The 25,037-nt window shown below is 56.3% G+C and overlaps 1 protein-coding gene across 2 annotated transcripts in view; it reads left to right on the top strand.

The window, feature by feature from the left end:
- Window positions 1–25,037, top strand: part of NUP210 (nucleoporin 210) — a 110,388-nt gene that overhangs the window by 24,717 nt on the left and 60,634 nt on the right. Inside the window, exons 4-14 of one of the 2 annotated variants that reach the window (XM_070238415.1) lie at window positions 2,281–2,377; window positions 5,239–5,366; window positions 6,357–6,548; window positions 7,081–7,213; window positions 12,473–12,631; window positions 13,197–13,265; window positions 15,827–15,933; window positions 16,601–16,741; window positions 17,640–17,777; window positions 18,733–18,888; window positions 20,299–20,497. In XM_070238415.1, the coding sequence (XP_070094516.1) occupies window positions 7,156–7,213; window positions 12,473–12,631; window positions 13,197–13,265; window positions 15,827–15,933; window positions 16,601–16,741; window positions 17,640–17,777; window positions 18,733–18,888; window positions 20,299–20,497 (1,027 nt within the window). In that variant the 5' untranslated portion in view covers window positions 2,281–2,377; window positions 5,239–5,366; window positions 6,357–6,548; window positions 7,081–7,155. Of the gene's footprint in view, window positions 1–2,280; window positions 2,378–5,238; window positions 5,390–6,356; window positions 6,549–7,080; window positions 7,214–12,472; window positions 12,632–13,196; window positions 13,266–15,826; window positions 15,934–16,600; window positions 16,742–17,639; window positions 17,778–18,732; window positions 18,889–20,298; window positions 20,498–25,037 lie in introns of both variants that reach the window. The other variant, XM_023619888.2, reaches the window with a different exon arrangement.

Raw genomic sequence — 25,037 nt, 5'->3', positions numbered from 1 at the left:
ACTTGCTCTCTTCTAGCACTTTCCCTGGCCTCTTTTTTTTTTTCCTTAGGGAGATCAGCCCTGAACTAACTACTACCAATCTTCTTCTTTTTGCTGAGGAAGACTGGCCCTGAGCTAACTTCCATGCCCATCTTCCTCTATTTTATATGTGGGATGCCTACCACAGCATGCCTTTTGCCAAGCGGTGCCGTGTCCGTACCCAGGATCCAAACTGATGAGCCCCGGGCTGCCGAGAAGCGGAACGTGTGAACTTAACCGCTGCGCCACCAGGCCGGCCCCCTCCCTGGCCTCTTAATGAGGGGCCCCACATTTTCATTTGCATGGAGCCCTGCAAATTATGTAGCTAATCCTGCAAGTTGGTGAAATTTATGGAAGCCAAGGACACTTTCTGCTCTGGGAATTATCACGCATTCGTCTCTTCTTTCCCATCTGAACATGGCAGACCTGCAGGGCAGATGGGGTGGGGCAGCAAAGATGCAGAACGGCAGAGCTCTATGCATGGCCCCTGAAATGGAGGAGAGCAGGGCTCCTGTTGCTTTTTGCCACATGAAGAGAGCAAGCAGGTCCCCCCGCCTCAGCCTCCTCGTCCTCAGAAGGCTGCCGTGAGGTCCTTGCATCTTTGCATTTTTGTTTGCTCAAAGTCATTCATTGCACACCTACTGTGTGTCACGCCCTGCTGCGGCACCACAGAGGATTCAGAAATAAATGGGACAGTCCCTGTTCTCTGAGTCACAGCGAGTGAGAGCACTCAAACAGTGAGCGTGCTGCATGCGGGGGAGCGCGTGTGCGGGCCCTGAGGGCACGGCCCACCTGCCATGGGGCCAGGTGCTCACAGGTTCGGTTCTGTGGGGAAGAGACCATAGGGTCCCTGCAGCTGCCTCCCTCAGTTTCCACCTTGTCCCATCGCCCTTTGGACCCTGTGTTGCTCACTGTCCACCGAGGAAGGAGCTGGGCGAGTTCTCTTGGCGGGTGGGTGTCCTGGGTCCTCCCTCGGACCTCTGCGAAGAAATCTCCATCCACAGTAGACGTGGCTTGTCTTCCCTTCTTCTGTTCAGTTGCCCAAGTCGATGGAAAGACATCCAGGGAGCTGTAAGGAGTGGCCTCCTTTCATAATAGATGCCCTAAAAGGTAATGGCAAAGACAGCCCGATTTCCTGGAGCTTTCGCTAAGCACTGTTTCATTTGGCCTCTGAGATCTCACAGGTGGGCTGGGGCAGGATCCCAGGCCCGTCTGGCTCTAAATGTCTTGCCCTTTGCTCTGTAGAAAGAATTTTTCTAGGCCCCAGATGCTCTGTTTTGGAGGCTGGCCAGGCAGGGAATATACATGATGGAGATGGAGTGGGTGTGGGACAATGGGGTGTGGTGGGGAGTGTGGCAAAACTGAGAGCATGATCCTTCCTAGAGAGGCTGGTGAGCCAGCTGCTGGTCAACCAAGGGAATAGGACCCACGTGGCTAGATCGTCAGACTTTTCAAGAGAACTTGGAAGTTGCATTTATATGTTGCATTTCTGAATTTGAAATAATGAGAACTAATTAAAAAATGTAAAAGCAGCATTACCTAGGTAAGATGCAAACAAGAAACCCAGAGCCCCCAGCAGACCAGCCTTTGAGCCACCACTTTTCATCTCCTGCCTAGTTCCCGGTGTCCATGTGGAATCAGGCACTGGACTTAGACTAAGAAGGTGTTCGCAGAGTGTTTAGGTCCCGCTCCTCTAAGAATCGTTGCGCAGTCACCACTGGGCGCCCTGGACCTGACCTCTTGTCAAAAAGCGTGTGGACAGCAAGCCAGGACCTCAGAGCCGAGCCCGCCGTGCGTGGCTTTCCATCCCCTCCACCCTGGGTCCCCGGGAGCCTCAGCGTCAAGGCCAAGAGTCAAGAGTGGTTGTGTGAAACCAGATGGCTGGGGGTCTGCCCCCTCCTCGCGGTTTCCTCGCCTCCCCAGGGAGGTGGGGGTACGAATGACTCAGGTCTTGGGAGCCCTGCCTACACTGTAAAGTGCTTGTAGACGTGAGGGTGATGGTGCGCCACGCTGAGCCCGCGTGCAGTCAGAGGCAGGAGGTGCAGCGGGAAGGAGAGCAACATTCGCCTGAGGCAGGCCTGGGTTCACCTCCTGGCTCAGGACCTCACAGTCACGTGACCCGACCCTTTAAGCCTCGGTTTCCCTTCCCGAGTGGAGGCACGACACCTGCTTTGCAGGGGCTGGCGCTGAGTGTATTTCCCCTTCCCTCGGTGCCCTGGGGAGTTAACGCCAGTGCATTTCTGCCCCCATCTGCTCCTACAGGCAACACCTTCAGCACTCTGGCCGGGCTGGTCTTTGACTGGACCATCGTGAAGGACACGGAGGCCAGCGGGTTCTCAGATTCCCACAACGCACTGCGGTGAGAGGCGCCTCGCTTTGGAGGGAAGCGGGAAGGGGTCGTCATGGGCTCTGTGCGGGCCGGGGCCTTCACCGTCATTGTCATCGTCGCTGTCAGCGAGGAGCCAGGACGATTCCCAGGGTGGGGGCTGACATCCCCATGACAGATGAGAGAGCAGGGTTCCAGGTCCCGCAGCTGTGTGGGAACCTGCTGCTTCTGCAGCCCACGGGGTGTTTCTCTGGGGGACCGTTGAGGCTCGGATGTCCAGCTGCGGAAGAGAGAACTCGTCCCAGATGACAGACGCTGTCACGGGGTCGGGGGAGGGCTGCTGTGGCCCCAGAGGGCAGCCCTCCCATTGGGGTAAGTTAAAGGGGGGACAGGTTTCGGCTGAGGGGGCATTCTAGTTGTGATGGCGCTTCACAGATACGGGAGGCTGTGTCCCCAGCAGACAGCCTCCTTATGACATAGAATCCTTTCATGTCTTGACTCGTTCAGTGCTGTCAGCAGCCGTGCGGGCTTACATACCACTGTTTTCTCCACTTTTCAGAGGTGGAAACAGGTTTAAGCCACTTGTCTCTGGTTGGTAAGTGGTGGACTGGAATTGGAGCTCAGACTTGTATAAATCTTCACTGTCCACTATGGTAGCCACTAACCCCATCCTGGCTGTTTAGATTTAAACTGGATAAAGTGAAAAGGCCAGCTCAGATGCACAGGCCGCATTTCCAGCGCTCGTTGGCTCTGTGGTCAGTGGTCACTGCGTTCTGGACAGAGCAGAGGCAGAGCGTCTCCATCATTGCAGAGGGTTCTGTGGGCCAGTGCTGGTGCACACCCCAGGTCTGGGCTTCTATCCCGTGCTATGCTGCATTGCCTCAAGCGTTATAAATTTTAAAGAGTATAGTCTCTTTTGGGAGAGGAAGACTTAATTTTTAAAAAAATTTTGCAGTCATTTTCAGCCTACAGGAAAGTTGCAAGTATAGTAAAAAAGTGGTTTCCTTGAACCGTTTGAGAGCAAGTTGTCAACCTGCTACCCCATCACCCCAGTGATCTTCACGTGCGTTTACTACCACTAAGGACGTCTTCCTGCATGTCCCTGAGACAGTCATCAAGATCAGGAAGTTAACACTGACGCCCACGGTCATCAGACCTCGTTCAAGTTTTGCCACTTTATCCCAATCTAGCCTTTGCAGCAAAAACCCAGCCCAGAGTCACCCCTTGCGTGTCGTCCTGTCTCTTTCAGTTGCCATCTGCCTGGGACAGTTTCCTGGTCTTTCTCTGACTTTCATGACCTTGACACCTGTGAGGATTATAGTCCAGCTGTTTTGGAGAACGTCCCTCATTTCAGGTTTATCTGATGTTCCGACCTGATGGGACTCAGAGCTTTGCATCTTTGGCAGGAATATCACAGAGCTGAGATTCTGTGTTCTAATTGCACCTTATCACGATTTCGTGGGTCCATCACTGATGACGTTCACGGCTCACTTGGGTGCGGTGCTGTTTGTCAGAGTGCCCCACTGTGAAGTCACTTTCTCACCCGCTTTGCAATTAATAAGTATTTTGTGGGGAGTTATGAATCTGTTCATTTATCTACACCTTTAAAAGTCCAGCTCGGGGCTCTAGGAAACATCCAGGCTTAGCGTTCGGCTGTCTCTACAGTAGACATCCTCACGGCCTCCTGGGTCAGAGCTCTTATGAGGCTGCGACCATCAGCCTCTGTCTTCTGGACAAGCTCTGGAATTTCTGGTGTCTCGTAAAGCCAGGACTACGCGCTTTACAGTCAAAGAGACCTGGATCTGGGCCCGGCCTCAGCCACAGCAGGTAACCCATCTGAGCATCACCTTCCTCCTCTTTCAGACGGAGGAGCTTGCCGTGCCCCCTCGGAAGGCAGCTCAGTGGGTTCCCGCACTGACTGGCGTGCAGAGCCCCTTTCTGGGCCCGGCTCACATGAGATGTTCAGGGAATGCTGGTTCCCTGCCCCTTTCTGCACCGCTCAGCCCACTTCCTGCCCTGGCAGCCCCCTAAGCTTTCATGCACTTGGTACATCAGCTGAATGTTAATGGAAATCCAAGGCGCTTGGTACGTTGGAACCAGTGTCCTGGATTTTCATTAAATTCAGCATGTGATTTATCAGGAGATACATCACGCTGTCGTGGGCGCCCGGCAGATCCTGGGGAGAATGAAACACATCCAGTGGATTGCTCTTGTTTGGGCAGAACCGCGGGCTGATTTGTAACTCGCACACTGCCAGGGAGAGACTGTACCCAGAGGGCCCTTGAGCCAGCCTGCGTAGCAGCCCACGCTCTGCGGAGGGGCCCATCCCGACTTCCCTCCACCTGGGCTGCCCCCCGCAGTCTCACCCCAGGGAGGATAAGATGGGACGCCACTCCTGATGGTTGAGGCGGGTCATTAGGAATCATTTCCCAGAGTCAGGAGCCAGCCCGGGGGGGTGGGCTGGAACGGAGCAGGTGGCCCTGGGGAGCTGGTGGGCATGGCCGACACCGCCCTGGCTGGGTCTGTGGTCTCAGGCCACAGTTTCCATGGGCCTCACCTTCCACATCTGTGAGACTGAAGCATTTCAACTGAGTGGGTGGTCCTCAAATTTTGGTACCTGTATTTTATCATAATCACTTCTAGATTTTGATTAAATGCAGATTCCTAGGTTTTATGCAGACAAAGACCTGGGCCGGGGCCAAGAATTTGCATTTTTCACTAGGACGTTGGTGATTCTGATGTGGGAAGCGTCAGGGACACATTTCTAAGCAGCTCTGACTAGGGCAACACCACTCATGTCAGCATCTGGCACTTAGTAGGAGTGCTGGTAGACAGTGAATGTGTGAGGATCTTTGGTTCCACATGTCGGGTCTGACTGTACATTCCTTTTCCAGAATCCTCACGTTCTTGGAGTCTACATACACACCTCCTTCCTACATCTCAGAGATGGAGAAAGCGGCTAAGCAGGGGGACACCATCTTGGTGTCCGGGATGAAGACAGGGAGCTCCAAGCTCAAGGCGCGTATCCAGGAGGCCGTCTACAAGGTGGGCCCTGGGGCTCGGGAGGTGCTGGCCTTCTGCGGGTGGAACCAGGTGGACTGTCCTGTTCACACCCGCGTACACAGTTAGTACTGGCAATGAGATGTCCCATCGTGAAAATTTCGCTGTCCATGGCATGGAAACTTCAAGATGTGGTTCTAGACTTTTGTTGCTTTGTTATTTTGAGTTGTGGCTTAGGGGAGATGGTTGGAGCCCCAGAGTGCACCATCTCTAAGTCACAAAGCATTCGCTCCATTCTCAGTTTCTAGAGAGGTCCAGAAGCAGTGGGGTTTGCATTAAGCAGCTTGTGTTCAACAGCCTCCCCCTGCCCTGGGATAGGGACACCCCGCTGGGGGCTCTGTGCACCCCACCCTGCCCCGCCCCGTGGCACCCTGGCCTCACCAGCCCCAGCTTCTCCATCCACATCCCGTCATGAAGGGTGGGACAGAGGAGAGCAGAGTGAGGAGTGGGTTTAGCCAAGGTCCTGGTTCCTTCCCAGTTTTCGGGGGTGACTGTCCCCATGCCTGTGCCTCCTTCTGAACTGCAGACCTGAGACCTTCCTTTAATTTGCCTCGTTCCTGGGGCGCAGGCAGGAAGTTGTGGAACTTCACTGCCATTTAATTTCTAAAGTGACGGTTGAGAGCAGTCCTCCTCTGAATCTCTCTCTTTCGTGGTTTGCCGGTGGCTGGGAGTCCTGGAGGGTTTTGGGAACGTGGGACGTGCTGTGTGACAGGCCCAAGCCCACAGCACTCTGCAGTTAGTATCGAGACAGTTTGCTTCTTATCCGGGGCCCCCGGGGGGTGCGCAGGGCTGGGTGGGGAGCCAGGCCCACCGGGAGCTGGTCCTGCTTGCGCTTGGTCAGCGGGCTCCCTGCCTGCTGCGCTGGAAGCACCTGCCCCCGCAGAGGCCGTGCTCTGTGTGGGTTTCTTTTCTTTTTTAATGTGTCAAAGATCTTACTTAACTTACTGTTAAGTGAGGAGACCTGTAACAACTGGTTCAAAGGAGAATCCAAAGAATTTACGGATAGATGCGGAACTGACCAATACCCACAGGACGGCAACTGACCGTGCCTCCACCAGAGGGAACTCTGTGGACGAGCATCGTCTGCCTTGCCATCGGCTTTCTCCAGCTGGCAGAGTTGCTGAACCGCTCAAAGTCAGCGGAGGTGGGGGTCCCTCGGGAGTCTTGTGGCCCGAGGGTGCCCTGGACGTGACACGTGTGGTCTTCCTGACGGGAGGTCCAGCGGGGCGAGAGGTGGGCGGGGAGGGGCCGCGGAGCAGGGCTGAGCCCTCATCAGAGACACATGCCTCTCCCCTGTCCAAGCAGGTCTGCGCTTCCCAACCTCCCTAGATTTATGGCTTTTGTGGGGAGAGACCCTGCTGGCCAGGGTATACGTGGATATCACTCACTTTTCTTCCTGTTTAATTACTATTGTTGTAAATTGAGCTGTAACACAAAACGTAAAGTGATGTGCTCAGCACGTTTTGGCGATGACCCCTGAGCATGTGCCTGCTGTACACACGGGGTTCCCCTGGGGTTTTGGGGGGGGGGTCTCAAAGTGTTGCCTTGTCTTTCACCCTGAACTTCCCTGTCCCCACATGAACATCCTGGAAAGTTCTGAAGACTCTCTTTCTCTTGCCCACACCCCTCCTTTCCCCGACCCACCTCACCTTTTCTACCCTCTTCCTTGTGTCAAGAATGTGCGCCCCGCAGAGGTCAGGCTGCTGATTTTGGAGAACATCCTTCTGAACCCAGCTTACGACGTCTACCTGATGGTGGGGACCTCCATTCGCTACAAGGTGCAGAAGATCAGGCAAGGGAAGATCACAGGTGGGCACATCTTGGGGCATCAAGCTTGGCCATCACGGCCAAAGCTCCCCTTTTCCTTATTGTGGTGAATACACTTAATAACAGAAAATTTACCTTCTTAACTATTTTTAAGTGTTCAAGTTTAGCGATATTGAGTACTCTTACGTTGTTTTGCAACCATCACCATTATCCACCTCCATGGCTCTTTTCATCTTGCGAAAGTGAAACTCTGTCCCCATTAAAGACTAACTCCCCATTCCTCCCGCCCCCCAAGCACCTGACAACGCCCGTTCGACCCGCTGTCTCTATGACTTTGACTCAAATAAGGGACCTCAAATAAGAAGAATCATCTGGAGTTTGTCCCTTTGTGTCTGGCTTATTTCACTTAGCATAGTGTCCTCAAGGTTCATTCGTGTTGTGGCATGAGTCAGGGTTTCCTTCCTTTTCAAGGCTGAGTAATGTTCCCTTGCATGTACAGATCACATTTTGTCTGTCCATTTACCTGTTGATGGGCACTTGGGCTGCTTCCACGTCTTGGCTGCTGTGAATGATGCTGCCATGAATATGGCTGAGCAAATATGTCTTTGGGACCCTGCTTTCAATCCTTGTGGGTATTGATGCCTCTGTTTTAAGAACGTCAGAAGCTGTGAGCTTCACCTGGGGCTGGGTTTGGCCCTGCTCTGCTGCTGACCGCTGGGAGCCCTTGGGGAGCCAGCGCCCCTCTGTGGGGCTCAGTTTCTCCATCGGAGACCTGAGGTCTTTCTACCTGTGCTGTGAGGGCAAAATGAATCAATGGACGTGGATTTGTTCTGGGAATTCTGAAGTGCTGTGTACGCGTGGCGTGCTTTATATGGTGAGTGTTGATGCAGCCTCAGTCCTCCTGAGAATCAGTGTCAGTACAATCATTTTGTTTGAAGTTTACACGTGTTTTGTGGTCAGAGCACAGGGCATTGAGGGTCCTAGGTACCAGAGTGAAGTGCTCAAGGCCTGTCCATCCGAGGGCGTAGACACGTGTGTGGGCAGGCGTCTCCCCCAGCGAGGAGGGCCGCCCTGCCCATGCCCCAGGGTATTTATTGTTCAAGAAGCATGTAGATGCTGCATCGTCCAAGCAACTTGGGTTTTGTTCCCAGACGGGGTCCTGAACGCCACCGCTTCCTTCAGAAGGCCACAGAGGTGACACAGGCCCCCCCAACTCTGGGCCCCGTTCTCATCGACATGGAGCATGCTGGTTGGGGGGCCCTGCGTGTCTCCGGGTGCTGGGCAGCCAGCGTCTGGCTCTTGTGCACAGGTCAGCACAGAGGCGGTGAGGATGTGCAGAGCAGGCTGTGTAGGCAGCTGGCTGGGGGATAACTCCAGACTTAAGGGGAGCTGGTTCTAAAAGCACAGGGATGGTCCTGGGTGTGGCTTTCTGAGGCTCTACAAAGGAAGTGGCTCAGAGCTGGAGCTCTCAGGACGCTGACCCCAGGTCCTAAGAAGGAGTGCTGCGGGGGCCGTATGGAAAGGCCAGAGGTTTCTCAGAAATAAAACTTAGACCTGAACGCTGACGAGAAGTGGCATTGCGACCCAAAAGAAGACAGTAAGGGAAGCCCAGTCGTTACTGACAACATCTGACCATGACGGAGCATTTTCTAAGCGTGATTGTTTTTGCATTATAACCCAATGACTCGTTAACACCCCGTTTTACAGATGAGGAAACCGAGGTACAGAATACCTGAGGCTCACAGAGCCATTGGGCTCCTTGGCCTGAATCACTCCTGCAGGATCAAGTGGTCCTGTCCCCCAGGGAAAATAAGAGCAGCTGCTGAGCATGACAGACAGGGCTTTCCCATGCTCCCAGGCAGCCGGGGGTGGTCCCTTTGCTTGAGGCGGATGAGGGCTGAGAGCTGTGTCCCAGTGGGGAGGGCAGAGCCAGTGTGGTTATGGGGGGTGGGCGGGCAGTGGTTTAATGAAGAGTCTTAGGAGCTCACCCTAAATTAGTTCAGATGTCATGGCCCGGAGGAACAACACATCCCAAGGTACCCAGGAAAACTCGTGGGTTTGGTCATTGACCTGCCATGGAGGTCAAAGAATTGGAGCACATGAAAGATGCCCCCAGACAGGAAATAGGCAAGTCACCTCCCTTTCTCCGTGAGATGGGAAATTCTTCCAAAAATAAGCACACCTGTGTGATTGATGGTCCTTGTTGCCATGGCGCTGGAGTGGCTGCTGGATGGATGCTCCGGGAGGACTGACAGGGATGAGCCAGCGAAGGTTCTCGACAAACAAGACGCACAATGCAAAATCACTGTCCAATATTTTTAAATGGATTGGTTTTTTTTAAATTGAGATATAATTCATGTCATTGTCATTTTTACCAGGTTTACTAGACAGGAAAGTCAGAGGAATGATGTCATTTCAGGGACATGAATGTCAGCACATCCCTGCCTTGCCCAGCTTCCTGCAAAGGCTCAGAGAATGAGGGGTAGAGGACAGTTACGGGGACTTGTTGGCAGGCAGATCATTATAACCCCAAAGTAGTTCTTTACATTTTCTTTTCTTTTGGTTTTTCTAAAATGTAAATTTTAGAAACAGGTAAATTTTCCTCTTTCCTTCCGTGTGTTTCTTTCCCTTGCGTCTGCCTGCCTTCCTTGGTGTGCAGCTCGCTTTCTTGCCAGCCCACTTATGGAGCCCCAGCTCTGTGCCAGCACTCTGCTGGGGTGTGGGTGCAGAGGTCAGCGGGGCTGCCCAGGCCCCTGCCTGCCTGGGGCGCATGGCCCAGAGGAGGCAAGCAGGCGATCCAGTGATGACCCTGCGACATCTCTGCAAGGAGGCAGGCGGGGGGCAGCAGCTCTCGGAGCCGGCAGCGGGGGTGTCTGTGTTGTCCATAGGCTGGGGTTTCTACTGGGACCATGAGTCTCTCTCCTCTGTCCTCAGCCCTGTTGGTATTTGGATTGCTTATAGCCATGACAGGCACAGTAACCAAATTATTAGACAGAAGGAAATGTGGGAAGGACGTGCTGGCCGAGGGAATCGGTGTGTGAGAAGAACTTCGGTGATTGGAAAGGCGGACGGTACTCAGATGAGATGCACTGAGGTTTGGAAAACCACCTGCATGGACAGATGTCGGGCTGGGGCCATGCATCCCAGCCTCAAGCATTGAAGGGATGTGGAGCCCAGCACACCCTTGAGCTCAGGACTGTGCACACTGGGCTGCATGAGTAGGGGCTGGAGTCAGAGTCAGAGGAGTGAGCTCCCTGTCCTCCTGGGCTCAGATGCACCTCCCCAGGAGCTCCCTGGTCACCCTGGAGCCCACATGGGGTGAGGGGTTGGGAGACTCTGACAATTGGAAGCACCTTGGGAGGGTCAGCCGGGGTCAGGAGGGGTCAGAGACTGTCTCTTAGAAGAACGTGGGCCTCCTGGCTACAGAGGGGCAGCCTCGGGGACAGCCATCTGCCCTCTGCAGGTGGTAGCAGGGCTGGTCTGGGGCCCCGGGAGCAGTCCTCCTCTGTTTGTGGGCAGACAGTGACCTGAACATCTGCAAAGCCATCCATATTCAGTGCCTCTTACAAGTGGTGAGTTCTGCGTTCTAAGAGGTGTTTAAGGAGTCCATCAAACCAGCTCCGTATTTTCCTCGTCTTAGGATTTTATCCATGTGCTCACCTCTGCGTTGTGCAAGATCCTTCGAGAGTCAGTATATTCATTTTTCAAAAGGGCCATATTCCTTTGGAGAACTTTAAATGAGACAGGGAGCTGGTGCTCCGTAAAGCAGCGTGAGTAAGACTGCTTTACTGAGTATTGGCCTTTTGTTATTTGTTATGACGTGTCCCCGATGCACTCCTGCCGTATGCTGGCCACTGGGCACGTCATCTGCAGGAACCACAGCCCAGCTCCCCTGGGCGTCCCGCAGGCGGAGACAAGGACGTGGGCTGTGCGTGCCCTAAGGGATTCTCGATGCCACGTCCATCAGAATGACCTGAGGGCCTGTTCACACACAGGGCGCGGGCCCGACCCCACGTGTGGATTCAGCAGGTCTGGGGTGGGGTCAAGTGTTTGCAGTCCCCAGGTGATGCTTATGGTCCAGGGACCACCCTTTGAGAAGCCTCTGCTCCAGGGCAAATTCTTGGGGACGTTTTGGAACCCACAAAGGATACCCAGGACAGGAAGTAGGCAAAACGCCTCCCGTCCAGAGTTCTCCTCAGAATTCCTGGGAATTCTGAAGGATGCTCTAGCGGAAACTCCTCCAGGTGCTCGTCCTTGCAGGCCCTGAGCTGGGACCAGTGGTGGCAGCGAAGCTGTCTACGGTTCCCTGCATCCGCGTCCCTCTCCCGTGTGGGGGGCTGGGCGCAGCCACCCCCAGGCTTCTGAGTGGGTCAGCTGATAGGAGCTCTAAGGCTCCGGAGGGGCAGGTAGCGGTGGTCGTGCTGTCTTTGGTTTCAATCCCAGCTCTGCCAGCTCTGCTCACCAGTGAGGGGCTACTAGCAAGCTTCTCACCTTGATTTCCACGGTTCCCCATCTCCAAGATGTGGGCATCAGTACTGCCTGTTTCAGGGGTTGTTGTGGGATAAAGTGGGGGAACGTGCACATCGAATGGCAGTACAGTCCTGTCACATTGTGATTTCTCAGTCAACAGTAGTTATTTATACCAAAAGTGCTGTGGTCTCTACCTACGGGGCGTGCAAGACGGACATGGAGGCGTGGGTTTTATAGAACCTGTCATCTCCGGGGAAATTGCTTTTCATCCTGGCCCAGAGCAGGTGGGTTCTTGTCTAGAGCGTGACACAGAGCAGGGAAACACTGATGGATGGTCAGGGTAGCAACAGAGAAAATTCTTTGTAAATTATTGACCCAGCTTCCACAACCTGGCAGGAGACCCTTGACCAGCGCCTTTTTGGAAACCCCCAGAAGATGCATGGGTCTCGTGAGTCCACCCTGGACCCCTCGGTGTAGAAGCAAAGCACTCACTTCAGTGATGAACAGAAAGGGGTCTTATGTTAGTATTCTGCAAGCAGTCGGCAATTTGAGTCAGAGGCTGTGGTTAATTTTAAAAAAAACAAACAGCGTATGGCAGTCACGAGAAAACTGATTGCCTCTGAAAATCCATGGGGAGCGTCAGCTTTGTCCACAGGCATGGGGAACAATGTTAAAATTTAAAGTGTTTAAAAAAAATTAAGGAGAAAAAACACCCCAACAGCTGTACTGACACAGGGTCTGGGGACTCGGGGTGGGGTAGACACACTGGCTCTTAACGCTTCCTGTCTTGCTCTCTCTCTGCTTTGTTCTTTTTTGTTTCTGGGTGGCCAGAACTCTCCATGCCTTCCGATCAGTACGAGCTGCAGCTTCAGAACGACGTCCGGGGCCCCGAGGGAGACCTGGGCCGGCCCGTGGCTGTCTTGGCCCAGGACACGTCAACGGTCACCGCAGTGCAGCTGGGACAGAGCAGCCTGGTCCTCGGCCACAAGAGTATCCTTTTGCCCGGCCAGCATGTGTGCACGTGTCCTGCGCACAGGGGATCTGCTTTTTGAAAGTCAATTCATTTTTCTCCCTGAAAGCTTGGCTAGGCTAAAAATACCCCTGTTTTCCCTCAAGGTCTGAAAAGCAGAAAGAACCAAAATAGCAGCGCACTGCGTGGACTCGCTCACCTCCGTGGGTGACTCATGGCAAGGCTCCCAGGCGGGAGGTGGCAGGCGCGGAGCTCTTGCAGAATCTTCTCTGGTGCCCACGGCCTCATCCAGGGGGCCTGCCCAGGGCTGTTTTCACACTCACATGTGGTCCCTGTCCCAGACTCTTTGGTGTGCGCTGCATGGTCTCCGGGCCCCTGGCAGAGGACCCCTCTGCTGCTGTGCGAGGTGCTGTGTGGCCTCTGACCCTGGAAATGTCTCTGCTCCCCTTGGCGTTGGGTGGGGGAGTTGTCACCTCTCTTCTCTCCATGTGACATTGTGACAATGATCAAGCCTTCGGAGCCAAGCTGGAGCCTGCCAGCTGGCTTATTTGCTGTGTGTGTTTTGTTCCTTAATTCAGAACCCAGGTATCCGCATGCAGGGTGCGTCCAGGCTGCCCAACAGCACCATCTACGTGGTGGAACCTGGGTACTTGGGTGAGTGCGGGCGTCCCGGGGCCTGGGTGCTGCTCAGCAGTGTTTACAGGAGCTAGAGAAAAAAAGCAACAGCTCCCCAGAAAGTGCTCTACTCTGGTTTTTTTTTTGAGGAAGGTTAGCCCTAAGCTAACATCTGCTGCCAATCCTCCTCTTTTTGCTAAGGAAGACTGGCCCTGAGCTAACATCCGTGCCCATCTTCCTCTACTTTGTATGTGGGATACCTGCCACAGCATGGCTTGTCAAGCAGTGCCATGTCCGCACCTGGGATCCGAACCAGTGAACCCCAGGCCGCCGAAGCAGAACGTGTGCACTTAACTGCTGCGCCACTGGGCCGGCCCCGAAAGTGCTCTACTCTAACCAGCACTGCCAGCGGGAGGCCTGGGGACACCAGCAGCTGACCCCCTGGCAGGGCTGCCCCTCAGTCCTCTCATGTGGGTGCAGAGAAACAAGCAGAGGGCAGAACGAAGGCAGGGGCCCGGCTCTGTAGGGAGAGATGGGATGGGGCTGAGTTGGGAGGGCTCTGTAGAGAGAGATGGGATGGGGCCAAGTGGGGAGGGCTCTGTAGGGGTGAGATGGGATGGGGCCGAGTGGGGAGGGCTCTGTAGGGAGAGATGGGATGGGACCAAGTCGGGAGGGCTCTGTAGGGAGAGATGGGATGGGACCAAGTCGGGAGGGCTCTGTAGGGAGAGATGGGATGGGGCCAAGTAGGGAGGGCTCTGTAGGGGTGAGATGGGATGGGGCCGAGTGGGGAGGGCTCTGTAGAGAGAGATGGGACGGGGCAGAGTGGTCAATGTCTTGTTGGGGTTGGGGCAGGCGTGTGGCCGAGAGGTGGGGGGAATCTGCATCCGTGGAGGACCGGAGGGGCACAGCCAGGGCCCAGGAGCTGCCACAATAGACAACCCTTGAGAGGTGTCCAGAACACAGTGTCCCCCAGGTCCCCGAGGCAACGCTGCCTTCGGTCTGAGCTGAGTCACCTCCCAGTTCGCTGGGAGGTTCAGGCAGGAGAGCGTCTGCCTGATGTGCAGAGACCCCAGGGTCCCCTTGTCTGCCACTACGTGACATGGCTTCTACGTGAGACCCAGGCAGGTGGCCTGTGCATCTCAGGAGCTGGGTTGACTCAGAAGTGTTACCCTGATACCTTCCGTCTCGCTGGCCTGTGCTGGGCCCTGGAGCTCCAGAGGAAGGGAGACAGGGTCCTGGTGCTGGGTTTTGTGGGGAGAGACCAGGGAAAACAGGCGGGGATGGGACAGTGGGAAAGAGTTAATAAAAGTGAGTGCGGAAGAAAGGCTCTGGGAGATGATGTTGGAGGCGGACATTTTCTCAGAAGCTGCTCTTGCGGAAAGGTCATGCTGGCAGAGGGAACAGCTCGGGCAGTGGTGTGGAGGTGAGAAGTCACACGGCCTCCTGGGGGTGAGGGAGCAGCTGGTGTGGCATCGTGTGTGGGAACCAAGGGAGGGGTCTGGGAGGGCAGAGGCCGCCCACACGGGGAGGGCGCTCAGGGCCGGGCTTCAGCGTGCAGAGTCGCTGCGGATTCAGAGAGTGGACCTGCTGTGGATTTAGGTTGTAGACATGCTTTGGATCAGAGTGCAGACTTACCATGGATACAGAGTAGACCTACTGTGGATTTAGAGTGTAGCCTGGATTCAGAGTAGCCCTACTGTGAACAGGGTCAGGTCAGAATGAGCCCGTGAGCAGTCAGTGCAGGGTATGTTCGGTTTGGTCCTGGGGAAGCTGAGACAGCAGCTTGGGTTCTACAGGCATCAGGTCTCACAGTCCTTACCAGCTGGTCCTTTTCATGGAGGACTGCAGGCGAGCAGTTGTGGGTCCTCCAGGCGAGCCATTGTGGGTCCTCCACGTGAACAGCTGTGGGGCCTCCAGGGAAGCAGTTGTGGGTCCTCCAGGGAAGCAGCTGTGGGTCCTCCACGTGAGCAGCTGTGGGTCCTCCAGGCGAGCAGCTGTGGGTCCTCCGCGTGAGCAGCTGTGGGTCCTCCAGGCGAGCAGCTGTGGGTCCTCCAGGCCAGCAGCTGTGGGTCCTCCAGGCGAGCAGCTGTGGGTCCTCCAGGCCAGCAGCTGTGGGTCCTCCAGGGGAGCAGCTGTGGGTCCTCCAGGCGAGCAGCTGTGGGTCCTCCGCGTGAGCAGCTGTGGGTCCTCCAGGCGAGCAGCTGTGGGTCCTCCAGGCGAGCAGCTGTGGGTCCTCCAGGGGAGCAGCTGTGGGTCCTCCAGGCGAGCAGCTGTGGGTCCTCCAGGGGAGCAGCTGTGGGTCCTCCAGGCGAGCAGCTGTGGGTCCTCCGCGTGAGCAGCTGTGGGTCCTCCAGGCGAGCAGCTGTGGGTCCTCCAGGCGAGCAGCTGTGGGTCCTCCAGGGGAGCAGCTGTGGGTCCTCCAGGCGAGCAGCTGTGGGTCCTCCAGGGGAGCAGCTGTGGGTCCTCCAGGCGAGCAGCTGTGGGTCCTCCAGGGAAGCAGTTGTGGGGCCAGTGCTGATGGTGCCTGGTCCCATCCTCTTCCTCAGCTGCATGCCTCTGTGTCCTGAATGGTCAGGCTTTGCCACCTGCTTATTTTGTAGGGTTCACTGTCCACCCTGGTGACAGGTGGGTACTCGAGACTGGCCGCCTGTATGAAATTACCATCGAAGTGCTTGACAAGTCTGGCAACAAGGTCTACCTGTCAGATGTGAGTGCTCGCCTTGGGTCCTGGTGGGGTGGCGAGGTGGGGTGTGCCTGCCGGAGCAGCTGCCTCACGAGCAGACTTGAAGCAACAGCTACCCCCCCAGGCAGGCTGAGTTCGGGTGCTTCCCGGTAGTGCTGCTGGGTCCACGGGAGTCACTGTCATGGCATCCCTGGGGCGTCTCAAGACCCTGTAAGCCATGAGTCTGCTCACCGTGGCTCCACTTCCTTTGGGGCAGGGTGGGCGAGGAAGCCTCAGGCAGCAGGTTCGAGAGGGCCACGATGCTGAGGTGGTGTCTGCCGGCTGCCACCCTGCTCCCTTCTCCTTAGCCTGGGGGTTCAGAGCTCTGGGACTCCCTCTCTTCCTGCTCTGCAGAGGATCAGGGAGCGCCTCCTGCCGAAGCTGGCAGGAGGCCGTGAGCTCCCTGAGCCCCACACGGGGAGCTCCGTCCGACAGGAGCCTGCAGAGCGGGTGGCCGGGCGGGCTCCAAGGCAAGAGAGGTTAGCTCAGCTGCAGGCGCCTGCCTATCTGCCGGCTGGGGGGTCCCCTGAGCCTCCCGGGGCACCTCGGCCTGGCCTGGCTGCTGTTCCCACCACGCAGCCTCTTTCCCGCCTCCTGACTTTCCTGAGCTGTCGAGAAGCACCTCCCTCACTGGTCCTGCCTTGCCTTCCAGAGCATCCGAATTGAAACCGTGCTTCCTCCTGAGTTCTTTGAGGTGCTCTCTTCTTCCCAGAATGGGTCGTACCATCATGTCAGGACATTAAAGAGGGGCCAAACGGCCATCCAGGCAGCCCTCACCTCTGTGGTGGACCAGGTAAGTTGGCACCTCCCTCACCATCCCCTGGGCCCCCCATGGGCAGAAAGGTTGATGCAGCTGGACATGAGCCCTGGGAGTCGGGCCCCAGGCTCAGCCTCGGTGCTGCTCTCACGGTACCATGGAGGTCCCTCCCTCTGTGGGCTCCCAGGGGTGTCTGGGGACAGGGACTTTGGGTTTCCTTGTGCCCTGTCCCCAAACTGGGATCCCTTCCTCTGCCCTTTGCTGGCCCCTGTAAAAGTGAGCCTGCCCCTTTTGGGACTGGAGCTGGGAACCCTGGCTGGGGGACGGGGCTGGGCCCGTGTGTGCTGCTGGGCACCACCTGGAGCCACGAGCATCCCTTTGGCTGTTTCGGCTGCTCAGGTCTATTAAAGTCTTTTCATTTTCCCCCTGTATTTAGAAGGCCAGTCAGTTTCAGGTGGGAGCCATTTTCACTGATGGAAAATTGGCATATATGTTCTCATCTTGTTAGCCTGCTCACAACCTCTCCCAGACCCGTGAGAGGCAGCAGGACGTGGCGGAAAGAAATGGCCTGTGGGTCTGGCAGCGATTCCTGCCAAAGTCGCCACTTCAGCTCTGGGGGCTTTGGGCAAGTTGGTTTAGAGCTCCATGCCTCAGTTTCCCTATCTGTAAAGCGGGGGCGACCATGTCCATCCTGTCAGGGGTGCCGTGAGGATGAAGTCTAGCAGTGTTCACTTGAGTGGCTGTGGCAGAGCCACGAAAGCCGTCTCCATGGAGACAGAGAAGGCTGCAGGGCATCCTCCTTCCTACTCCCCCACAGTCACAAAATCTACCTTTGTCACCTGATCCCCAGGGAGGGCGGGGGTCTGCTTGCTGGAAGAACTGGGCTGAAGACCAGACTGTCACAGTGACGTGTGGTGCCCTCACCCCCTTGTAGGATGGAGGGGTCCACACATTACAGGTGCCTGTGTGGAACCAGCAGGAGGTGGAAATTCACGTCCCAATCACCCTCTATCCCAGCATCTTGACGTTTCCGTGGCAACCAAAGACGGGTGCCTATCAGTACACAATAAAGGTAATGAGGGGACCCCATGTCCGGGGCATTCCTTGGGGTGTTTCCGTGGGATTGGGGGTTTGGTCCATTCTCTTCCTTTTCATATCACCTTCCATCGGTCGGAGAGAATTTAAAATCAGAGTCTGTGCTTTCTGTATTTTCTGAGGTTTCTATCATAGCAATGTATTTTGGTAATCAGAAAAAAACCTGAAAAACAGAAAAGAAAGCACAACAAAAAAACCTGGAACGGGCCTTTAACTTCCACATGCATTTTCTTTTTTAACAAATATTTTTTTCCGAAAGCAGTGTAAATATCCTTAGAGAAAAATTTGAAATTCAAGGGACAACGTCTCCAGCCCTGTCACTTGCCCGCCTGGCATTAGGGGGCAGGGACTGACTCCCGTCGGGGCTCCAGCCCTTGTGGCCAGCACAGCCCCCATTGGTCCCTGCTGTCTCCCTGGCACTGAGGACAGGTGTCCCATATGCACTGGACCCACTGCCCCATCACTCAGGCGTGTCACCCTCCCTGCCCCTCTCGGGTTCTAGGGGTGGCCCCTGCCTGGGGAGCCGCTGGACGTCGGTTGTGTCACAGCAGATGACTAGGCTCAGGTGGGCGTGTGCCGGGAGGGAGGTGTGTCTGCTCAGGGAAGCAGCATCCTGCACCCAGCTCCGTGGGAGGACCTTTCCCTCCGGCCTGAGCTCTGGGAGGTGCCCCAGGTGCTGGGCATGTGTGTCCATGTGTGTGTCAGCCACAAGGTCCCCAGAATATGAGGACCAGAAACAAGACAGGGTGGAGAGAGCAAGGGGCAGAGGCAGCCTCCTGCCAGACCTTGGCTGACGCCACGTTTTTCCATGCAGTGGGGGTGCTGACCACGTGTGTGTGTGTAAGGGTGTGAGTGTGAGGGTGTGAGTGTGAGGGTGTGTGAAACCCAGAGAGGGATGGGGCAGGGGGCTGACCGATGATGCTTCCCCCCAGGCCCACGGTGGGAGTGGGAACTTCAGCTGGTCTTCGTCAAGCCACGTGGTTGCCACAGTCACTGTGAGGGGTGTGATGACCACGGGCAGCGACATTGGACTCAGTGTGATCCAGGCGCATGACGTGCAGAACCCGCTGCATTTCGGGGAGATGAAGGTAAGATCTCAAGGTCCAGGACAGCCCAGGGGAGGTGGCTGGTGGCCTCCCGCTGCCCCTCTGAACCAGCCTCGGGCTTCATTCAGAAATACCCTTGAGTCCTTGTCTTGAGCTTGGTGTCGGTGGGCAAGGGGTGGGGGTCTGGCCCCAGCCCTGCCCTTGAACAGCTCACGCCCATATCAGGAGGTGGACATGACATCCCGCCCCAGGTGGAGGATGGGGCTGCTGAGGACCAGGCTATAAGCTCACAGTGAAAGGGGAGCCCCCAGACCCCAAGAGACGCCCACTCCTTTCCCCCAACTCCTGTTCAGATATGAAGTCAGGCTTTCCCTGCCCCTGGGACCTGCGTCTGACTTCTGCCCCTCAGTGATGCGGGACCAGCTCATTCAGCCAAGGCCGCAGGTGGGAGTTGTCACCCGCCCCTGAGCCTCTGCCAGCCCCACCTGGCGGCCTCCTGACCCCACCTCCTTCCTGACACCTGACCCCGACCTCGCCCTTTTATTACTTCGTTTAGGGCAGAAATGGAAGCTCCATTCGTAGTGTGTCCAATCCCGACCTTCTGTCACAGCATTTGGCCCTTGATGGACAGTTAGCCTTCTATTGCGACCCACGTGGACACACACCTCTAGCTAAGGATGACCTATGCTCATATAAAGAGGCTTATGACCCACCCTTTAGCCACTGCATAATTGTCAAATATTCAGATAAACCGTGACCACCGACCCCTCCCCCCAAGCTTCTTCATCGCAGTGAATATGCTGCCTTGCACCCGCCTGCTCAGCCAAAAGCCTGGGGACAGTCCCTTGAGGGGGCAGGGGGTGTGGTGGTCAGAGCCTGGCTTCCGGCCGCACTGCCTGGTCCAGACGCTCCCGTCCCCAGCTCAGGCGAGTTCCTTAACCTCCCGTGCCAGCTTCTCCATCGGGTGATGAGGTTGGTAACAGAGCCTTCTGAACAAGGAGGCTGAGAGGACCGAGTGAGTTAGAGATATTCTTAGAGCGGAACCTGGAGTGCGGCAAGCTTTGTTTCCTGTAAGTATTAGCTGTTGTTGACGACGCCTCTCTCTTGCCCCGTACACTGGCTTGCTCCATAGTTCTCCGTATGCTGAGCTGGTACATGGCTCAGGACCTTTGCACCGACTGTCTCTTCTTCCCAGAATGTTTTTCCCTCAGACCTTTGTGTGGCTGCCTTTGACATGGCTCTCAGGTCTGAGTTCCCATGTCACCTGCTCAGAGGCTTAGCTCTGTCCCTGATCGTTACCCCAGTCCCAGCACACACTGTCATGTCCCCCAAGCTCAGCCTTCTCGCAATGTGTCCTCAGTGCCCAGCATGCAGCAGCTCTTAGTAAATCTCAGCAGCAGGTGCTTCTCCTCCCACAGAGGCTGAGGACCCAGTCCCTGCCCTGTCCTCCAGGTGTACGTGATCGAGCCCAGCAGCATGGAGTTCGCCCCGTGCCAGGTGGAGGCACGGGTGGGCCAGGCCCTGGAGCTGCCCCTGAGGATCAACGGCCTCATGCCCGGTGGGGCCAGCGAGGTGGTCACCCTGAGCGACTGCTCCCACTTCGACTTGGCGGTCGAGGTGGAGAACCAGGGCGTGTTCCAGCCACTCCCAGGTAAACCAGCCCTGATGAGCGAGCGCCAGTCACCGGCCCCAGGGCCAGACTGCCAAGTTCTCGATGGGGCCGTCCCAGATTCCTAGATGGAGGGTGGGGGGCAGCGGAGGTCACAGCAAGAGGAATAGCATTGGTCCCCTTGTCCACCATCTGCAGTGGTCTGGTCTGGATCTTGCCTTCTGCGTGACCTTTGGCAAATAACTTGGCTCCCTGAGCCTCAGTTTGCACGTCTCTAAAATGGGTGTCGTCTCAAATAGACTACATGTCATGGTGCGCATTGCCATGCCTGAATCCAATGAGTGCTCAGAATCCACCATGGATGGGGGTTTGGCAGTGACAGAATCATAACACCTTTGGGACATGCAAGGCCCCCCCATCCTGAGCCACCAGAGACACACGCATTGATCTTTTCCCATCAGCATCCCTGCGGGTTCAGTGGTGATGGTGGTAGTTAGGTTATTGAGTGTCACCCCTGCCACGTGCAGGGTCAGTTCTCTGCATGTGTGACCTCACTGGGCGTCACACCACCGTGGGAGGAAGATCTGTGGTTGGGCCACATGTCAGCTGAAGAGACTGAGGCTGCGTAGCTGCCCAGGGTCACATGAGGGCACAGGGTGGGATGGCATACAGATTTGGGTGTGTCTGACCCTGACCCTGGGGCCTTAGTCCCCCAAGAAATGGGCCTCCCAGTGGAGTCGGCCCAGGGCAGCACGGGGACTCCTCTTCGATTTGCAGATGAAGAAGCTGAGGACTGGTGAGCACTGAGGGAGGAGTCAGGTTTGGGCCAGGGTTAGAAGTACAGGGAAGGGCATTCAGCAGGCAGGGGCTCCTGGACTGGGGCCGGAGGGGGCGTGCTGGGGGGTGTGGGCACACACGGTGGACCTGGAATGGGAGAACCTGTCTAAGCCTGAGTCATGGAGGGCTGGAGGGCTTGGACATCCGCGTCCAGGCAGTGGGGAGCCAGCGATGGTTTTTGAGTAGAGTGATGACGTGATCCTGGTGGGTTCAGGAAGCCTCGTTGGCAGAGGTGTTTGTAGGATCACTGCATTTGTGTTACTCATGGAGCTGTCTGAACGTGAGCCGCGCAGAGGAGGGAGGTGGGTCTCTGAAATGTCACGAGCCCACCGCATCCCCGTCCGTCCTTGGAGCATGATTCTGTGTCCTCTCTGACCGTCTGTCCCAGAGAAACCAAGCTTTTGAGATCTTGTGTCTTAGCGAGGCAACCATTCAGGATGGAGGAAAACATCAACGCGAGAGAGAGGCCTGCTGGTGGCAGGAGGGGAGCTGGCCCCCTGCACCGCCCCTCACATGTGTCCTGGAGGGGAGTCTGCAGCCCTGCACTGGCCAGCATCCAGGAGGTCCAGGGAATAAAGGACAGATGTGGAATTCCAAGGTCCTGGGTCTGAGTGCCACTTGCTCGTGTATTGGCTGTGTGATGTCGGCAGGTTGCCCAACCTTTCTGAGCCTTGGATTCTCTATATATGAAATGGGGATCCCAGCCGCTCGCCTGCTGTGAGGCTTACAAATGAATGACCCTCATTCACAATGAATGCCCAGTGCAGGGGCATTTGTCAAGGAGTTTGGTTCTGAAAAAGCAGCCAAGACAGAAATCTCATGGCGTCAAAATTTCCCTTAGCAAGCTCCTAAAGTGACCCCCGGTGTAAAGCATATGTGGCTTTGTGGAGGCTCGTGTGCAGGGCTCAGGCTGTATGAAAAATCTGTGCCTTATAGCCTGGAGCCTGGTCAGGGGAGAGACACCATCTCGCGGGAATCCCTGGACGCGAGACCAGGCGGGGTCAGCAGAACGTGTGCCGCCTGCCTGGGGTGGGACACGGCAGGCTCGTGAGCATACGCGTGGGGCAGAAGCGATGCCACGTTAGGCTGGCGGGTCCTCCCTCTCCCCCAAGTGTCTGTCCCTGAGCTTGCCCCAGTTGCGGGCACACGGCTGGGACTCAGTCCTGGTTCTTGGGAAGGGCTGCCCCGTTTCCCTGGGCAGCTGTGGCCCCAGGCCTGGCACCAGCACCCTCTGGGCAGTGGGGCTCCAGCCTCTTCCTGCTGGACTGGCTGCTGGGCTCCTGTTTCTGCCTCGTCCTCACCGTGGAAGCCCCTGGAAAGCCCCTCGGCTGTGAGCATTGCCATGGCCAGGCCCCTGCCCGGAGGAGGACCCCCGTCAGCTCTTGCTCAACCTGGCCCTCTCTCTGGTTTCCAGCAGCCTGTTCACTGAGCACCTACTAAGTGTGTGCTCCGTGGTCCCTGGTGAGCACGAGCCATGGCCTCGCCTTCATGGTCCCCACGGCCCAGCGAGACAGATGGGTCAGCAGGCGGTTCCGGGCATGGGACAGTGTGCCCCAGCGGGTGAGCACGGGCGCCCTGAGTCCCGGACCCTCCTGGGCGTGTCCTCAACGTGAAGGCCCAAACACATTCCCCAGAAGTGTACAGAGGTCGGTGTCCAAGCCAGTCGGGGTGTCTGGGGAGGCTGCACAGAGGCCGTGAGAGCTGAGACATGGAGGGTGAGCCTGGGCGAAGGCAGGGAAGAGCGTTCCTGGGGGCAGGAGGAGCGTCGGAGCCCGGAGGCACGTGAGGCTGTGGCCTGGCCCAGGTCAGCGCAGGCGGGCCTCCCACCAGGCGGGTGGTGGTGGGGAGAGTCTGGCAGGCGGGGGCGCTGGGACTTCACACCAGGCAGGCGGGGGCGGGGGTAGCCTCGTGCTTCAGGAGCTTCTCTGCAGCGCCGTCAGAGCCAGGGTGTGCCCCTTGGGTGCCACTCGCTGAGCATCTTCCCCCTGGACAGAGGGCCTGGCGCCCTGCCTCATGACTCAGGGCTACGTGCAGAAGTGTTTGCCCTGACTCTTGTCCCCAACAGGAAGCCAGCAGGTCACCCTCAGACCTCTCAGGTCCCTCTTTCTTCTGCCTGTGTCCTTGTGGGCACAGCAGGCCCATTTGGCCGAGCTGCGGTTCTCGGGGGCTCCCAGGCTCGCCTGCGGCTGCTGTGACCCACCTTCCTGGAGGCCACGGGGAAACAGCACACTGGAATGTGGCCTCAGTCAAAGCAAAGGTGTCCTGAGAGTCAAGAAGATTGTCCACGGGTGTGCACAGTGGCCCTGTTCCTGATCACCCCGAACTGGAACCGACCCAGATGCCACCAGCTGGAGAGAAGACAAAGCAACTGTGGGCCCTCCTCGCGTGGAGCCCTGCTCAGCAATCACAGGGTGCCAACTGCTGACCACGCAGCCGCAGAGACAAATTTCAGAGACCTACCGCTGAGACAAGCCAGACTCAAGGGAGGGCACCTCCTTGATGTGCGGGAGACTGGTCTGCGCTGAGACAGAATGGCGTGGGGGCTGCTGGGGACTGGGGGAGGGGACGGGGGCGACTGTCCTGCACACAGGGTTTCTTTCTGGGGGGTGAAATGTTCTAAAGTTAGTGGTGGTAGTTGCACAACTCCAAGAATATGTTAAAAACCACTGACTTGTGTGTACACTTTAAATGGGTGGTTCTGTGGTACGTGAGTTATATTTCAATAGAACTATTGTTTTTTTTAAAAACTACACTATGGTGGAAAATGTCAGATGCCCAGTGATTGCCCTGGTTGGGGGGCCTGCCTGTGACGGAGCAGGGGGCGCTGTGCGTGGCGGGTGGTTCTGTCTCTTGGTGGCGTTTGGGTTTCACAGGCAGATGCATTTGCTGGACCTCGAGGCGGGTGCACTCAAGATCTGTGCCTTTCAGTGTGTGTAAGTTTGACCTTGAGGAAAAAAGGACCATAAAGAAATGTTGAACTGTAGATAATTATGCATAAGCTAAAACACTGAAAATGAAGTGTACTGATGCCTGCAACTTACTTTTAAATGCATAAAAAAGATGGATGGATGGATGGATGGATGAGTGGGGGCTGGATAGATCACACAGCAGGAGAAATAGAGCAAAATGTTACTTATAGAATCTTGGGGACGGGAATACGGGGTTTTTTTTTTTTTTTAAGGATTGGCACCTGGGCTAACAACTGTTGCCAATCTTTTTTTTTTTTTTTCTGCTTTATCTCCCCAAACCCCCCTGTACACAGTTGTATATCTTAGTTGCATGTCCTTCTAGTTGTGGGATGTGGGACGCCGTCTCAACGTGGGCTGACGAGAGGTGCCATGTCTGCGCCCAGGATCCGAACCCTGGGCTGCCGCAGCAGAGCGCACAAACTTAACCACTCGGCCACGGAGCCAGCCCACAGGGTTTCATAGTATATTTTTTCTAAATGTTTGGAAAGAAAACAATAAAATTCCACCATGCTCCCACTAGAATGGCTTTTTTTAAAAAGGTGGAAAGTACCAGCTATTGGCGGGTTGCGGCATGGCCACTGGTAGCCGTCTAACCTGAGACACCCATTTGGAAAAGATATTTGGCAATAATGATGGGAGGTAGGCATGCTCTCCAGGGATCCACCCACAGGATGGCCGACTGTGTCTCCTGAGGGGGTGCACAGGCTCCTGGCAGCATGGGAGTCAGAGCTCCACGCTGGAAGCGGCCAGATGCTCGTGGTCAGTGAAGAATTCAG

Source organism: Equus caballus, chromosome 16 (genome assembly GCF_041296265.1).
Source record: "Equus caballus isolate H_3958 breed thoroughbred chromosome 16, TB-T2T, whole genome shotgun sequence".
Classification (NCBI taxonomy): domain Eukaryota; kingdom Metazoa; phylum Chordata; class Mammalia; order Perissodactyla; family Equidae; genus Equus; species Equus caballus.
The sequence above is the reverse complement of the archived record's forward strand: the minus strand, read 5'-3'. Positions and strand labels throughout refer to the sequence as shown.